Genomic DNA, 18,988 nt, shown 5'->3' with positions numbered 1-18,988 from the left:
TTCATAGAAATGCTGCTATTTAAACCACTGTAGAGCAGACATCCAGACCTTCAGAGTGCTGGGAGGCACCAAGTCCACCATGCAGATCACATCAAGTCTGGTGCCATTTGTATCAGTGCTGTGGATGACTGTGTTCAGCTCTGCAGGATGTAAAGCAAACCCAGTCAGATGTAGCCTGTGGGCTGAGCCTCAGATTCCCGAGCTTTCTATGAATGGAGATTTTATAATTGGAGGGATTTTTTCCATTCATTTCTACACAAATTCAGGAGAGAACACCTATACCAGGCTGCCACCACAACTACAGTGCTCTGGGAGGTCTGTCTGTGAGAGTGGAGTGGGCAGTACAGACAACAGGGTGTTTGGTAGAACGACTGAGAAATTATAATTAGGATCAAACATTTTGTAGACATATATGCTTTAAATGACTTAAATTAACGATATAATAAATGTAATGATAGATCTAAAAACGGGTGAATATAACATTTGGTATTGCCAAAGGTTTCCTACTTTTTTGTCTTATTGTATACACACAGCATGGACTTAAGGCAGCTGCGCTTGGCTCGTGCCATGGAGTTCACCATCCGCGAGATCAACAACAGAACCGATCTTCTACCGGACATCACATTAGGCTACCAGATATACGACTCGTGCTCTGACGTACAGATGGCAATCAAAGTTGCTTTACAATGTGAAAACGGCTTGGACCCCGTTTTCAACGACACAAGTTCTTGTTTTAAATCAGCGGTTGCCACTGTACCTGCTGTCGTAGGAGATTCTACGTCCTCCGTGTCAATGAGCATGGCCAGAATGTTCGGTCCTTTTGGAATTCCACAGGTGAGCGATTAGGTTGAGAAGATCGTAATCTTTACTACATATATTTTGCTGAATAGCCCAATGGTTTACTCCGAACCTGCTCTAGAACTACAGCCAAATGTAAGAAATGTAAGGTATGTAAGCTTATACGTTATACGTGTGCTGTAACAATAAAAAACTTATAGCGCTGACAAAATAAGCAGTCTACCTGAAAGAGAACTGATCCAATTATTCTCAATTATATCTACTATCGATTGTGTTTTCTTCTAATCGAAATCACAGGTGAGTCATTCTGCGTCCTGTGCGTGTCTGAGCGATAAGAGTCAGTACCCAACTTTTTTTCGGACCCAGCCTAGTGATAAGTACCAAGCGACCGCTCTGGCGGGAATTGTCAAGCATTTTGGTTGGACATGGATTGGGGCAATACGCAGCGATATAGACTACGGAAACTACGGAATGGCGGTGTTTCTAAAGGCTGCGCAAGAGGAGGGGATCTGTGTGGAGTACTCCGAGGCCTATTACAGGACACAACCGCGCAGTAAACTAGAGAGAGTGGCAAACGTCATCCGCAGATCAACTGCCCGAGTAATAGTAGCATTTGTCCACGCAGGAGACATGAAATTTATCTTTGAGGAACTGGCAAAGCAGCCACTGCCTCCGATTCAGTGGATTGGCAGTGAGGCTTGGTTAACACATCCAGACTTTATGCGGTTTAACATTTGCGCCGGGGGTTTAGGTTTTGGGGTCCCACGGTCAGTTATCCCAGGTCTTCGAGAATTTCTTTTAGACATCTCTCCAGCACAAGCCTTGAATTCGTCCATATTAACAGAATTCTGGGAGAGTTCGTTCAGCTGTAGCCTAAAAGGGCGGACAGGCGTGCGGAAATGTGACGGCAGTGAGGACATCCGCGCGCTACAGAACCCATACACAGACACGTCACAGCTGCGCATCACTAATATGGTGTATAAAGCTACATACGCCATAGCGCATGCTATTCACGGAATAATCTGTAATAACACGCAATGTGACAAGACGATTCAAGTCTCAACTTGGCAGGTACACATTTTATTAATCAAAATAAAGATATCTTTATTAATGACCGACGTTCCCCTGTCTATTCATATGATAATTAATGTTTGGGTTGTACATGTAAAGATATTGAACCATATTTAATATTAATGTGAATTTCAATATGCTGCTATTTAAAAGTGCATTTTAGTCACGTGTTCAAACACTGCATGGCTGAAGGGTCTAAAGAGAAGACACATCCTGACAGGTAGTTTACATCTACATGTCTTCTGCAAGTACACTGCACTGTATATATACAAGTGAGCACTGACACATATATTTGTGTGCTCACTTGTGTGCTATATATACAGTGCATACTTGCCATGATGTCTCTTCTCTCTCTCTCTCTCTCTCTCTCATATATATATATATATATATATATATATATATATATATATATATATATATATATATATATATATATATATATATATATACACAACTTCATGAAGTTATAGATACAGAAAATAGTATTCATCAGACAACAGGTTTTCTATTAATAATTACATTTGGGTCATACATCATATATATATATATATATATATATATATATATATATATATATATATATATATATATATATATATATATATATATATATATATATATGTATGTTGTATGACCCAAAATGTAATTATTAATAGAAAACCTGTTGTCTGATGAACTGATGAATACTATTTTCTGTATCTATAACTTCATGAAGTTATGTCTAATTCTGCAGATACTCAACCAGCTTAAGAGAGTGAACTTCACGACAATGAATGGTTACCAGGTCAACTTTGACTCCGGTGGAGATCCTGCAGCTCTCTATGACCTCATAAACTTGCAGTTTAAGAAAGATGGCACTTTAGACTTTGTACCAGTGGGCTACTATGATTCGTCCAAGCCAAAAGGACAGCAGTTCAAAGTGACCAGTGCTGTGAGCTGGTTTGGAGGACAGAAAGAGGTACTGCATACCATAGCCAGTACTCACTCATTATAAAACAGATGTTCCTAACCTCCAGGACACAAGAACAAAAACACTTGACTCTTTTTCATATTTTTTGCTCCCTGACTTGCATGACTTAATTCATGCAACTTTGTTGACTACCCGATTAATTTAATCGGTGAATTCAACAAACTGAGGTATATTCTGATAAACTCAAGACATTGATTCCTTTTGCATTTTGCCTTTTTTTCTAATGTCTTTCCAGGTTCCAGTGTCTATGTGCAGTGAGAGCTGTCCTCCAGGCACCAGGAAGGCTGTACAGAAGGGAAGGCCTATCTGCTGCTATGACTGTATACCATGTGCAGAGGGACAGATCAGTAACAATACAGGTTTTCTATCATTTACATTTACGGCATTTAGCAGACGCTATTATCCAGAGCGACTTACAAAGTGCTTTTCTTCTGATCACAGAATACATCCTAGGAAATAGTACAGATAGGCCAGAATTCAAAACACCATTGAGTCAGTCTACTACTAAACTACAATAATCAGTATCATTACCTAGTGTTTTGCAAGTTAGACATTTGCCAAGAAGCACTAATAACCATAGACAGACTTACAATTTAATAACCACGGCAAGTGGTATCAGCTGAGTTAGTGCTCTGGTAAGAACTCAACAAACAGGTGAGTTCAATAGTCTACATCCTAAGACCTACAATCAGTGACATAGCTGTGTTATATTGCATACTTAAACCCTTATCCAAAGCTTATGGAAGTGTGGATGACATGTTTTTGTGGTTAGCATTGCATTGTAAAGTCATAATAGGAGACACAGTACTTTTTGACTACAACACTGGTGGCAGTCACTATTCCTTTGTACTACTACAATGATCTCTTCATCAACAGAAATAATGTGACACCTTTTTTAGACTTATCTCTGAAAGCATTGTAACTTTTTCTTTCTGATTTATTAGATTCTTTGGATTGTATACACTGCCCTGGTGATTTCTGGCCAAACACCAAACAAGACAGCTGCCTCCCCAAACCTATTGAGTTCCTGTCCTGGGATGACACTCTGGCCATCATTCTGACAGTGTTCTCCATCACCGGTGCCTTCATGTCTGGGTGTGTTACTGCTGTCTTCTACAAACACAGGACATCTCCCATTGTCAGAGCCAACAACTCAGAGCTGAGCTTCCTGCTGCTCTTCTCTCTGACTCTGTGTTTTCTCTGTTCACTTACTTTCATTGGTCGGCCCTCTGAGTGGTCCTGTATGCTGCGCCACACAGCATTTGGGATTACCTTCGTCCTCTGCATCTCCTGTGTTCTGGGGAAAACAATAGTGGTGTTAATGGCCTTCAGGGCTACACTTCCAGGCAGTAATGTCATGAAATGGTTTGGGCCTCCACAGCAGAGACTCAGTGTTCTTGCCTTCACTCTTATACAGGTAATTATTTGTGTGCTTTGGCTAAAATTATCACCTCCTTTACCATTTAAAAATCTAAAGCACTATAAGGAAAAGATCATCTTGGAATGTGGTTTAGGTTCAGCTCTAGGTTTCTGGGCTGTTCTGGGTTATATTGGACTCCTGGCTTTTTTGTGTTTTATTTTAGCCTTTCTAGCACGGAAGTTGCCTGACAATTTTAATGAAGCCAAATTCATCACATTAAGTATGCTTATATTCTGTGCAGTTTGGATCACTTTTATTCCAGCTTATGTCAGCTCTCCTGGAAAACTCACTATAGCTGTGGAGATATTTGCTATTCTGGCCTCAAGCTTTGGTTTGATTATTTGCATTTTTGTTCCCAAGTGTTTTGTAATTGTATTTAGACCAGAACAGAATACCAAGAAACACCTTATGGGTAAAGTTCCCTCTAAAGCTCTTTGAGATCCTCTCTGAAATGTAAAGACATCATGTAGGTACAACACCTTTTAAAACAAGGATTATGATTAGGCTCCCACACCTTCCCAAGTTCACAGCGTTCATTCCACTGCTGTGTCCCGGTAACCATAATGCATTTCTACAACACTTGAAAAGGTCTTGCATCCTCCTGCACAGCAGTACTCATATTTTTTACTCATATTTTTAAGTAAACTCAACTTATCCGGTCTTACAGTGTACCACTTTTATTAAAACAGATCACGTGCACAGAATACAACAGATAGACAATAGTGATGGGCAAAACAGTTCTTTTGGATGAACTGAATCATTAGAATCAGTTAATCTAAACTGGGGGGGGGGGAATAAAGTGGATTATATTATATCGCAATCGATCAATCGCCAGTGGTTGGCGCCAGAGCGAACTAGTAACTCATTGAATCATAGATGTTGATCAGAGGTAAATAAACTAGATTTTTTTTCTCGCCATGAGAAATCGGATGTGTGACGTGTGAGCGTGTGAAGACAGTCAACAGCATGTGTCTCATGCTCATTGCGTGAGAGTTGGCAACCCTGCAGATAGATATTTGTTGTGAAACGAAGTAATTACAAGTTCAAGCATTTTCAATTACTTTAGCCTAAATTCCAACACTTTCAAACCTGGAACACAATGTGTGACCCTTGTTAATGTAAGTTGTAAGCTCGACTACGCCACCTGGGGAGTTTCACCCCAGGAAATATAACCCGAAAGCACACAGGTTCGTTTTAAAAAGAGGGCAGAGACATGAAATTTAGTTCAGTGTACAACTTTTTACTAAAAGGTAAAATTGGAAATAAACATTTAAAACGCACAGCTTTATTAGTAACTTTGTTTTAAAATAATCAAAATTTAGAATAAAGTAAAAAATTGTTAAAATACCAACACAGGGGTACTGGCCGTGCCAGGTCTCACTGTAGCATTATCATACATATAACTAAAACTGGCTTCAGACATTCAATGATTTTCCTGGTAAAGACTGTACCACACACACACACACACAGCTTTCAAAAACCTCAAAAGGTGATGACTCCAAACACAGCAGACCAAATGTAAAAGTGAAAGATTATCCCAGAAGGGTAACCAGTCATCCAGGAAACACCCGTGCAGAAGTATTCTGAAGAACAGATAAAAGACATGAATGATTAATACACAATTATAACTTTAAAACTCACTACAGCCAGTATCCCTAATGTTAATTTAAAAAAAAGATCAAGTTCACCTAGAACAAAGGAAAGAAATCCAACACAACTCAGGGGTTAATTCAACAGAAACAAAACAAACAAAATCAAGAAAACCAAAATAAATAAACCGAAGAATCACAAAAAGTTTAATTATAATCAAATAAACAAAAATAGCTAAAACAATATTATAACGCTGATTTAACCCCAACAAAAACAACCAAGGCAAAACAGCAGAAGACTAGGGGAGGCTCTGCTCAGCGCCACCTAGGCCCTTCCCGTGGCGACCCTCCAGAGCACCTTCCAGCTTGATTTACCATTACATGGACACACTCGCTCCAATTACAATGCTTCCAATGTCGGAGGTAATAAAACCAGGATTCCCGTGCCTTACGACGCAGTTGTCTAAACCCACCCGTTTTCAGGCACGCCAATGGATATACCTAAACATGACGCAACTCGCTGTAAATGTACATTCTATAATGGTTAAACCCAAACAAATAGGTGGAAAGTAACTCCAAATGCCTACCTTTCAGCCAGTAGCACTCACATCAACGTAAACAGCAACTTTATATGCGACGTTCCACGTTTAGGCTGCGACTAACAGCTAACAACGTGGTGCAACAACGGAAGGAGGACGCCTGCTTTCCGGCAGAATCCCCTACATATCAATGGGTTCGGGTCACTTTAAAAACACATTAAAACGTATAAAAGGCACGGAAACGACAGACATACCTTAGCACACCGTCTCAGCAGCAAGTCCCGCAGTAACACGGCCCAATAATAAGGGAAGCACGAGCTTAGTCCAAAGCGTGCTAACTGTGTATATATACTGGTGCTAAATGACCAAACAACCCGCGCAACGCAGAGGGGAGGGGGGGGAAGCTACTCCCTAACTACGATGGCTGCCCAAGCCCAGAAACCAATAGGCACCCCAGTGACAGCTCTGCCTGTTACATTCTGCCCCCACCTTTTGTGTCGGCGTCCCGTCGACAAAACACAGCCGAAAACACAACACCAGGGACTAATTCCAAGGTCTAAAATAAGCTACTGCCATACTGTGTGAACCAGATACCAAGGGTGTAGTGTTAGGAGCTACATGCGCCGTGGACATAGGCAAACGATGAGGGTTCCAATGCTGCCCTGCTGTTACTCGAGCTGTTCATCGCCTCGTGTCTAGCCCCGAATCACCAACTTCTACCTCCGATACAACAGGGTCCTCGAAACTAGTTTTGGCACTAGAGGAGGGAATGACTTCAACTGGGTTGTCCCCTGATGGAGCAATAGGAAGGGAACCCTGAGACTGGGCTTGAGGAGCACCCACAACCAGCCACTGACCTGACTCTTCCTCCTGTTCCGCATCACTCACCAGGCTTGGGTTTTCTACTGGAGGAGAAGCTACAGAAGGGTTTGGAGGAGCTAGCTTTAACATTACTCTGTGTACCTGCCGGGTCTGTCCCAAATCTTGCAAAGGGGCCACAGAATACACCACACCCCCAGGTTCAGGTGCCCTTACCACCCTGTAAATGACTGGACTCCAAGCATCCTGAATTTTCTTGCGTCCACGAACTGAATGATCCCGTAGATAAACCAACTGGCCTACCTGCAACTGGTCAGCTAATAAGCCATGATTGTGATGTTCCTTACGGCGTTGTGCTGCAGCCAACAACCTCTCCCTTGCCCCTTTAAAAGCAAACTGGAGACGTCTCTGGTGTTCCTGAACCCAATCACCCACAGTTCTACCTTCAGTTTCCTGAACCCTACCCAACAGGAAATCCACTGGGAGGTGAGGCTCTTGCCCGAACAAAAGAAAATGTGGCGATTCCCCCGTAGACTGATGGATAGAGGAGTTGTAATTAAAGACTAACTGCGGCAGATAATCTGGCCAATGGCTCTTCTGTTCCTGGGTCTGAATGTAACCGTGCAGGAACACCAAACCGATAAAACCAGTGCTGAACCAACACCCTGGCCACCGTAGGAGCTCTTTGATCTCGAGTAGGGATCACCTGAGTAAACTTGGAGAACACATCGGTTATAACTAAAACCTGTTTAGTCCCATCCCTAGCAGGCTCCAAAAAAGTAAAATCGATGGCTACTACCTCATTTGGTCTTGAGGCCAAAATGTGTCCCATTGGAGCACACAACTGCTTATGTGGGGGTTTAGCAAGGGTGCACCGTTCACATTGCTGGCACCACCGCTTAATATCATGTGCCATTCCAGGCCAATAACATCGCTCCCTTATTAATAATGTGGTCCGCTCTACACCTTGATGGCCGTGATGGTCATGCAGTTGTAGCAAGACTTCCTCCTGCAGACATTCTGGAAGCAAAAATTGTAAGACCTCCTCCCCACCATCCGGCTTCAGGATTTTTCGATACAGCAGGCCATTACACAGCACAATTCTATCCCACTGACGCAGGAACCCCTGAATCCGGGCTGACAAGTCTTCCCTCTCATCCCAACTAGGTGGTCTGCCCCCCTGCCAAAAAGAATTAAAAGAATGAATGCTTGGGTCGGCTTCCTGTAAACACTTCAACTCCCCCAGCTCACGGGACGGAAAAGCAGCCATAGAAAACTGGGCTACCGCTTGCATAGGGGTTTCTTTGCTAGCTTGCTGCCGAAGGGCCACAGGCAAGGTCACACCTGTCGACCCTGAACTCTGCAACTGCTCTGGAACGGAAATTCTCTGCCGAGATAAAGAGTCAGCATTTTTATTTACACGACCTGGTCTGTAACGGATGGTATAATGGAATGCCGACAGTTGAGCAACCCAACGCTGTTCTGTAGCACCCAACTTGGCTGAGTGTATTGTCTGGACAGACAATAACCCATTGAGTCATTTGGAACTCAATGGGTTATTGTCTGTCCAGACAATACACTCCTGGCCCCAAAGATACTCACGAAATTTCTCCGTCATAGCCCACTTCAACCCCAAAAACTCCAACTTCATGGAGCTATACAACTTCTCATTAGGGTTCAGACTACGACTCGCATAAGCAACAGGGCGCACTCGACCATCCTGCTCCTGGGACAATACAGCTCCCAAGCCCTGGTGACTGGCATCAACCTCCAAAATAAATGGGAGAGAGAAGTCAGCAAAAGCAAGTGTAGGTGCATCCACAAGCTTACGTTTCAGTGTCTGAAAACTGGTCTCACACTGTTCTACCCAGAGATCTAACAACCTAGGCCCATGACCTTTCCTAATCTTGGTCCCTCCCACTTCAGCTACTAGGCGATGCAATGGGGCAGCCATCTTTGAAAAGCCCTGAATAAAACGCCGATAATAACTGGCGAAGCCAAGAAATGAACGTAGCTCAGAAACTGAAGTGGGACGGGGCCAGTTGGCCACAGCAGATACCTTCTCAGGATCGGTAGACACCCCTTTATCAGAGACCAGATGACCCAGGTACCGAACTTGACGTCGAAAGAAACAGCATTTCTCCAACTTGGCCTTCAGGCCTGCTTGACCTAGTCGATTCAAAACCAACTCCAAACGACTCAGGTGCTGATCCAGGTCTGAAGAAAATACAATGATGTCGTCAAGATATAACAACAATGATTGACAGTTTTGGTCCCCAAACATCCTTTCTATCAGTCTCTGGAAGGTACTAGGGGCATTACACAGCCCAAAAGGCATACGGTTGAACTGAAATAGGCCAAAGGTAGTACAGAAAGCTGTCTTTGGACGGTCAGCCTCAGTAACTGGGATCTGGTTGTAGCCACTAGCCAAATCCATGGTTGAAAACCACTGGGCCCCTGATAATGCATCCAAAGTCTCTTCAATCCTAGGCTGGGGGAATGCATCCTTCCTAGTTTTGTTGTTAAGTTGCCTATAATCAATGCACATGCGGAGGCTACCATCTTTTTTCTTAACCAGGACAATAGGTGAAGCATAAGGGCTACAACTCTCCCGAATAACCTGGCTCTCAAGCAGCTGGTGAATATGAGCCTTGACAGAGTCATAATCGGATGGAGGGATACGCCTGTACAATGGGGCAGCCATCTTTGAAAAGCCCTGAATAAAACGCCGATAATAACTGGCGAAGCCAAGAAATGAACGTAGCTCAGAAACTGAAGTGGGACGGGGCCAGTTGGCCACAGTCTTATTGGTACATCATCCAACAAAGGAATGTCATGTGAAATTAACCCAGTACAACCGATATCACCTTCGAAGGAGGAAAACACTGCCGCATGCTTACAAAGAAGAGACCGTACCTTCTCCTGGTCTACTTGAGACAGCACAGACAGATCTAAAGCCTCAGTCTGCTCCAATATTGGACTGGACTGAACAGTATTGGCCTGAACTTGGGCAACCACCATAGAGGGTCTACTCACCTCCGTAACTCCAGCCGGCAGACTCACAACCTGTACACCGGTCAGTGATGCTAAGGGACAATGTGGAGGCAAAGAAACACTGGAGCAACCCACATTTACCAACGGTACATAGACGGTCCCTCGAACTACCATAACCAAAGAAACAGCAACTAGCAGACCATCAGGTAAGGCACCCAAAGTATCCGAAGGTTCAACTAGGACCCCTGTACTGCACTCACTGAGCTGACTGGAACACGTGGCTGCAACCATCTTAAACGTACCGGCTGGTATTCGAACAGGTCTCCGTCCCCTTACTCTAGCTACCCCTGTGTCTACAGTTGAGGGCCCATCAGAGGCCTGATGACAGTACTGCAGGGCTTGCTGCCAAGGTGAGGACGCATGTACAACTGGGGGCAGATCAAACAATGCAGGACCATGCTGGTAAAAGAGCTCCTGATAGCATTCTCTGATGACGCTCATACCAAAAATGCCAGGGGCTATAGGTGACATATTAGAACCTGGGGGATCCTTAACTACCAGCCAACCCCTGCTAGGAATGGACTTTCCAAGTACTTCCACAGTTAGCTCCACATAGCCCACATAAGGTATCTCTAGCCCGTTAGCGGCACAAAGCTGTAACCACTGACAGGAATGCAAGTCTCCCTGAATGTGCTGACGAAAGAAGCTTTCAACTATGGTTGAAACCATCGAACCAGTGTCAAGCAAGCAATTAACCACCACTCCCCCCAACCGGATAGCCACTTTTGGACACTGTCCAACTAAGGATGGAGCAGTAAACTGATGTGGAGAGTGCTGTGAAGCAGAGCCAGTACTGTCCCCTCCCAATGTGTGGCTCTGCACACTGGAGGGAGCTAGTTTTCCGCCGGCTGAGAGCTAGAGGCAACACGGCCCGGATGGAAAGCCCCTATCGGGTGCGCTGGAACACGCTCATTATCACAGTCTCTAGCATAGTGTCCGGATTTTTGACACCGCCTACAAATTACATTAGGCCGGCTGCTAGGACCAGTAGGCCGAGGAGAAGCATACAAGCTGGCAATACTCTGTGTTAACTGATTAATCTGTTCTTGTTGTTTGAGTAGCATAGCTCTTAATTCTGTCATCTCAGAAGATTTAAAATTATCTGCAGAATGACGAACCCCATAAGACTCCCTAGACATTTGCAGCGCACACATTGACGGGACAGAATGGCTCCTACCTCTCCCATCATCTGGCCTACTCTCACGCTCCCATCGAAAAGCCGCTGCCCGTATCTGCAGCATGGAAAGCTCTGGTGTCTGACAGACCAACTGTTTCAGTTCCCTACGGAGGGCAGAGTCATTAACATTCTCCACAAACTGGTCACGAACCAACACATCAGCATTAGGCAGTACATAAGATGCACACTGCTTTATTTTATCCATAAGAGCCAATAGGGCATGCAAGTATTCCTGCAAAGACTCCCCTTCCAGTTGCTTACGGCAAAAGAAGCTCTCCTGCAAGGCAACATATGACCTTGAACACCCATATAACTCTTGAAGTATAGATAAAATTTTCTGTGGGTCCTCCCTTTCCACCCTAGGCCTATACCATATTTCATCCTTAGCTTCTCCTTCAAGATGATCTAGCATAAAATAGGCCTGGTCAAGGGGTGCCAAATGGCATGCACGGATGCTAGCCTGTACCTCCTCACTCCACTCCTCGATACTTATACCAGCCCTGCCCCTAAACACTGGGCATTTACGCTCACGGGGAATATACAGCAACCTCTCAACTGGAACAGGGTTACTCACAGTCTCTCGAGACTCACCACCACTACTGGGGCCTGGCTGAGACTGGGAAGCAGCACTCTCCTGCAACAGGCGCTCATTATCTGCCTGCAGCCGTCTTACCAGCTCTCTCATTTCCTGGAGCTCACTGGCCATGGTAAAACAGAAAGAAATTGAAAAATAGAGAAAAGAGGTGGGAAATAAAAATCACTGGGTTAGCTTTAAGGACCTCCATACAGGTACCCAACTAAAATCCTTGGGACCAACACTAACCGCTGTTTTGCCTTTAATCCAAAATAACAAAAAGAAATACAACTGAACTCCAAAAACACGTCTCTGTTTCGTCCTGCCGACTATACGCCACAAATGTGACCCTTGTTAATGTGAGTTGTAAGCTCGACTACGCCACCTGGGGAGTTTCACCCCAGGAAATATAACCCGAAAGCACACAGGTTCATTTTAAAAAGAGGGCAGAGACGTGAAATTTAGTTCAGTGTACAACTTTTTACTAAAAGGTAAAATTGGAAATAAACATTTAAAACGCACAGCTTTATTAGTAACTTTGTTTTAAAATAATCAAAATTTAGAATAAAGTAAAAAATTGTTAAAATACCAACACAGGGGTACTGGCTGTGCCAGGTCTCACTGTAGCATTATCATACATATAACTAAAACTGGCTTCAGACATTCAATGATTTTCCTGGTAAAGACTGTACCACACACACATACACACAGCTTTCAAAAACCTCAAAAGGTGATGACTCCAAACACAGCAGACCAAATGTAAAAGTGAAAGATTATCCCAGAAGGGTAACCAGTCATCCAGGAAACCCGTGCACAGAAGTATTCTGAAGAACAGATAAAAGACATGAATGATTAATACACAATTATAACTTTAAAACTCACTACAGCCAGTATCCCTAATATTAATTAAAAAAAAGATCAAGTTCACCTAGAACAAAGGAAAGAAATCCAATACAACTCAGGGGTTAATTCAACAGAAACAAAACAAACAAAATCAAGAAAACCAAAATAAATAAACCGAAGAATCACAAAAAGTTTAATTATAATCAAATAAACAAAAATAACTAAAACAATATTATAACGCTGATTTAACCCCAACAAAAACAACAAAGGCAAAACAGCAGAAGACTAGGGGAGGCTCTGCTCAGCGCCACCTAGGCCCTTCCCGTGGCGACCCTCCAGAGCACCTTCCAGCTTGATTTACCATTACATGGACACACTCGCTCCAATTACAATGCTTCCAATGTCGGAGGTAATAAAACCAGGATTCCCGTGCCTTACGACGCGGTTGTCTAAACCCACCCGTTTTCAGGCACGCCAATGGATATACCTAAACATGACGCAACTTGCTGTAAATGTACATTCTATAATGGTTAAACCCAAACAAATAGGTGGAAAGTAACTCCAAATGCCTACCTTTCAGCCAGTAGCACTCACATCAACGTAAACAGCAACTTTATATGCAACGTTCCACGTTTAGGCTGCGACTAACAGCTAACAACGTGGTGCAACAACGGAAGGAGGACGCCTGCTTTCCGGCAGAATCCCCTACATATCAATGGGTTCGCGTCACTTTAAAAACACATTAAAATGTATAAAAGGCACGGAAACGACAGACATACCTTAGCACACCGTCTCAGCAGCAAGTCCCGCAGTAACACGGCCCAATAATAAGGGAAGCACGAGCTTAGTCCAAAGCGTGCTAACTGTGTATATATATATTGGTGCTAAATGACCAAACAACCCGCGCAACGCAGAGGGGAGGGGGGGGAAGCTACTCCCTAACTATGGTGGCTGCCCAAGCCCAGAAACCAATAGGCAGCCCAGTGACAGCTCTGCCTGTTACAAATGCAACATTAAAATTCATCAGGTAAATGTTCCTTCCCCTGTTTATGAGGGGTGTTTCTTTATACTACCACATATCGTTTCGGAGAACACTGCAAAGAATGTGACGTGTCAAGTTTAAAGGCCTCTGCCGCTCGCACAGGTTCGCGCGGGTGTGCAGAGTCGCGGAGATACTCGTCGCTGCAGAAGCAAAAGTCCAGGGGGTGGAGCTGGATCTAGATCAAACTCCTCCCACCATCGTGTTTTCATTGGTCTGAAGTAATTGTACTACGCAGGAGGAGTTGTATCAGATCAGCCATTCCAAATCACTGTTGCCATCCTACATTACTATTCTTATTTACTCACTTACGTTCATTTGTGAACAATCACGAATGTGAAAGTTAATTCATAATAAACCAGTTTTCATCTCGCTAATGCTAGTAACTAGTTTCCTTTGGTGATCATACAAAATCTGACTGTTTCTGTTTGCACGAACACTGTTAAGTTTATCTGATCTAGGTGTCTAAACTAAATAAATGACTGTAAAAACTGATGTTAGAAGACGAGCGGTTAGCTAAACAGAATACAGATGTATTAAATACTTATGTATGTTGTGTTATTCATATTGGACATAAACTGTTAAATTAATTGGTGTTTGCTGTAGTTACTTATAATTTGTAATGGTTGTGCTGTTCAGTACCGCATGGACACGTCGAGGGGGATTGTTATTCAGTAGTGCGTGCATGTAACGGCCATGATCCTCATTAACCAGTTTACTGAAAAACCTCATAACAACTAATATAATGCTATTTATATTTTTCCATCCATCTATAGATGCATATCACGGTTTTGAAAAAAGGACAGACGCTTTCAGTTGTGCAGTGTACTACATGTTGCAGTAATTACTACTGTCCATTCTGCACACCTGAAGTGTACCGTCCTAACAAAAAAAGTAATTTTTATTAACACTAGAGCTCCTAGAGAAGCGAAAAATTTCACAGGGCTTGGTAAGGTCCATGTAGCCCACTCCCCTGCTGTGAAGGGATTAACGCCCATTGTCTTGGTAATGCGGTGGAAGCGGCTCACCCCAAGATCATACGCCTGCCAAAGCACAAGCTGGCTCACCCCCAAGCTCATATGACCAAAACACCAAACATGATACTTCACGAAAAAGTTGAAGTTACAAGCAGACTGTATGTTACCGATACTACAACAAACGGCGGAAAATTTGTAGACTCGTGTTTCAAAAGTTACAATTCAATCGCACGTAGAGACGACAGTTTCTCTAATGAGCCCCGTCAAACAATAAAAATAAATAAAATTGTTTGAATCTTGCTCTTTGTATATTTCATATACTATACTATATAATATTTGTTGTAATCAAACACTTTCTGTTTCCGCGTTTGAATTCGCGTTTGAAAAGCTAAGAAATTATATGGCGCAATTAGCTTGATGCTAATGTTATATTGGAAATCCCATATCATTGCTAGCGAAAATTAGCATGGTCGCGTTGCATCACTGCATCACTGATAAATGTTGTGATCTAAACAGCAGGCTGGAAAAAGAGAGGAAAAGACAGGAAAACAAATTCATGTGCTCTCTATCTATCTATCTATCTATCTATCTATCTATCTATCTATCTATCTATCTATCTATATTTGTGTTAGAAGCATTTGATAGAAGCATTTGTGTTTCTGCTTGTTTGTGATCTAAACAGCAGGCTTGAATCTTGCTCTTTGTACATTTCTTATACTACCTCTATCTATCTATCTATCTATCTATCTATCTATCTATCTATCTATCTATATTTGTGTTAGAAGCATTTGAAAGAAGCATTTGTGTTTCTGCTTGTTTGTGATCTGGTTGTTTGACTTTCTGGGTGCAGAGACTTTCTGGGTGAGGCTGCTGCCTCAGTCTTGCTCTGTGAATTAACATAATAAAGGGGGATGTTTGGCTTTGCTAATTGTTGGCAAGAAGGAGAAGAAGGAGGGGTGATGTCCTGAGAATCCTGAATTCTCAGGAGCTCTAGTGTTAAAGGTAAAAAAAAAATGAAAAAGTACATACTTAAGACATGTACTGTACTTTATTATGTTGGCAATCACAGATCATTATTCCTGTCCACTTTTATGTTGTAAACTTAAAAAAACTTGTATTCTGTTATTTAAATAACATTTACCGTTTAAAGATCAAAATGTTCTTTAAAAGTCTTAAGGGTGAATTTATTTGGATCTATATTTCCTGGTCGGAAAACGTAAGTGACAAATAGGAGGAGTTGGATTAAATGCAGCTCCGCCCACCCCCTGGACCGACCAAAAGAAACTATGGACGGTGGGAGGAGTTGGATCTAGATCCAGCTCCACCCCCTGGACTTTTGATTCTGCAGCGACATGTAACATCGGTGGGTAGGGACGCACACACCGCGTTAGAGAGAGCAAGGGAGAGGTGGAACCAAGTGCCACAAAAAACTAACAGAACTAAAAGGAGCGCCTAAATAAACGCGGACAGCTCAACGCGTAAAAAGAAATAAAGCAAAACAAGGACGCCAGGGGAAGTAGCTGGCTAATAGCAAAAAGGCTACTCAAACAAAAAAGCCTTCCCATACAAACAGCAACGGGATAGGAAGATAAACAGGTTGAGGAAAACTTGAGGGAGGTCAGTAAGCGACGCAGGAGAGGACTCGAAAAAAGACAGAGAAAACAGACAGGAGAGATAGGTGACGGGACACCTACAGAGGCAAACGCTGCAACAGAGAAAGACAGGAGAGGCTGAGAACGCAACAGCATAACCACAACGAATCAGCAATGATCCGTCTCCACGGGCTTCCTTAAGAAGCCATGGCAACAGATGAGACAGATCATTGCTGATTGCGTTGCTGGAGTCTAGGACTGGTTTGGGTGCCCCTAGTGGACGTGGATGGCACGGCATCCGAGCCAGCCCTGGCTCGGGTGCCCCTAGTGGACGTGGATGGCACGGCATCCGAGCCAGCCCTGACAGCGACGGGTACTTGGAGTCGCGCGCTATGGTCACTCGTGAAAGTATCCAGCCTTAACTGATATACGGCTGAACGGTTCATGTTTCAGCTTAGTTCATGGCCTCATGGACCAGGAGACGAGTGTTGTAGAAAAATTACAAATAAAAAATTTGCAACTAAATGTTGGGTTTATAAAATATAAATTATTATAAAATATAAATTACATTACAAATACAGTAATCCCTCCTTTATCACATTCTGGAGATTCCAGAACTACCCGCAATAACCGAAAATAGAAATGGTATATTTATTTAAGTATTTATACACTATATTAATGCTTTATAAACCCTCCCCACACCTTTACAAAAACCTTTCCCATTCACTTAATAACCATTCCCACACTGTTCTGTGCATGTGTGCTTGTCCAGCGAGCAACCAGTCGTGTTGTATACAATCTCATGTAGGCCAGTAGCGTCTCAGGCAAGTGATGCTGGATTTACTGTAATTCGTACTATTTTATTATTTATAACATTCCTTGTTAATGTCCCGGTTTTCACTAGGTTAGTTGAGACGACTATTTAATATAATAATTTATACTCATTTATAATTTTTTTGCTGATGCTGGTCCAGCGTGCCGCGTGTCATTGATTATGCCTCAGCGTGCCAATGGTGGCACGCGTGCCATAGGTTGCCGACCCCTGATTTAGACTGTTTCTGCACACTTTAAATATGTATTTTTTTCTCGCTGTGTCCATTTTACACCCCCCCCCGTAACAATTTACACTCGACACCCCCCCACACCCTGTGTCAGTATGACAGTGTTCTTGTTTTTTGTCAGACCTAGGTGGCAACCCTACTCACCGCTGTGATGAGTAGCTGAACTGGAGCGGAGTTGTGCATGCGCGGGTCAGTTTCTCCGCTGGCTTGCCTTTTACTGGTAATAAGCAAACGCACACATTTTAATTCCATGATATACCGTGAAACTGGTTACCGCTGCAACCTTAATCCCAACATATCATCTTCAGAAGACAGAACAGTGACAAGCACACAGACACTGGAGGAGAGTATGTCTAGTTCTTCTGTGGAGACTGAGCGAACAGAGTGAAGATGATCACAGAGGAACAAGAAACCCTCAACTTACTTAAAGGACTATACTTAATTTAGTATTGATTTCCCCCAGCCACAGGACTAGAATGTGTCCTGGGACTCAAAGGGATGGAGGCAGTCTACCCGAAATCCCTAGAACAGTTCTAGAAGAAGAAAAAAAAAAACAAAGTGTATACACTGCTCAAAAAAATAAAGGGAACACTCAAATAACACATCCTAGATCTGAATGAATGAAATATTCTGTACAAAGTTGAATGTGCTAACAACAAAATCACACAAAAATCATCAATGGAAATCAAATTTATTAACCAACGAAGGCCTGGACACAAAACTAAAGAGGAAAAACACACTACAGGCTGATCCAACTTTGATGTAATGTCCTTAAAACAAGTCAAAATGAGGCTCAGTATTGTTTGTGGCCTCCACGTGCCTGTATGACCTCCCTACAACGCCTTGGCATGCTCCTGATGAGGTGGCGGATGGTCTTTGGGCAGCATGGTGGCTTGGTGGTTAGCACGTTTGCCTCTCAGCACTGGGGTCTTGGGTTCAAGTCCCTATCTGAGTGGAGTTTCCATGTTCTCCCTGTGTCTGTGTGGGTTTCCTCCGGGATCTCTGGTTTCCTCCCACAGTCCAAAAACATGGAGGTTAGGTAAATTGGCAGTTCCAGACTAATTCTCCCTAAGTCTGTGTCTCTCCCTCAGTGTGTGTCTGTGTCTCTCTCTCTGTTCAATAAAAACAAGTTGTTGTCTGTGCTCGTGTGCCCAGTGGTGGATGGTGCTCTGCCACTAGGGTCTGTCCTCTCTCCCCTTCCTGCACCCCATTCAGTCCCCCAGGGGGCTGTGGATCCTGGTAGAGAGTACGCTGTGCGCAATTGGCTGCCACTTCTTGCCGGTGTGTGATTGGTTGTCTGTAATGTAGCTTTGTTAACAATTGTAAAGCGCCTTGGGTATCTAGATAAGGGGCTATATAAATTGAAGTATTCATTCATTCTCCTGAGGGACCTCCTCCCAGACCTGGACTAAAGCATCCGCCAACTGCTGGACAGTCTGTGGTGCAATGTGACGTTGGTGGATGG

At 43.3% G+C, this 18,988-nt stretch overlaps 1 protein-coding gene across 1 annotated transcript; it reads left to right on the top strand.

Annotated features, from left to right (window-relative positions):
• The first annotated feature begins 79 nt into the window (after positions 1 to 79).
• LOC143508865 (extracellular calcium-sensing receptor-like) lies at positions 80 to 4,979 on the top strand. Its single transcript, XM_076997468.1, has 6 exons — positions 80 to 315; positions 534 to 834; positions 1,096 to 1,869; positions 2,603 to 2,827; positions 3,075 to 3,198; positions 3,784 to 4,979. The coding sequence occupies exons 1-6, from the start codon at positions 80 to 82 to the stop codon at positions 4,695 to 4,697; spliced, it is 2,574 nt and encodes an 857-aa protein (XP_076853583.1). The 3' UTR covers positions 4,698 to 4,979.
• The last annotated feature ends 14,009 nt before the right edge of the window (positions 4,980 to 18,988 follow it).

The sequence above is a fragment of the Brachyhypopomus gauderio genome, chromosome 2, assembly GCF_052324685.1.
Source record: "Brachyhypopomus gauderio isolate BG-103 chromosome 2, BGAUD_0.2, whole genome shotgun sequence".
NCBI lineage: Eukaryota > Metazoa > Chordata > Actinopteri > Gymnotiformes > Hypopomidae > Brachyhypopomus > Brachyhypopomus gauderio.
The sequence above is the reverse complement of the archived record's forward strand: the minus strand, read 5'-3'. Positions and strand labels throughout refer to the sequence as shown.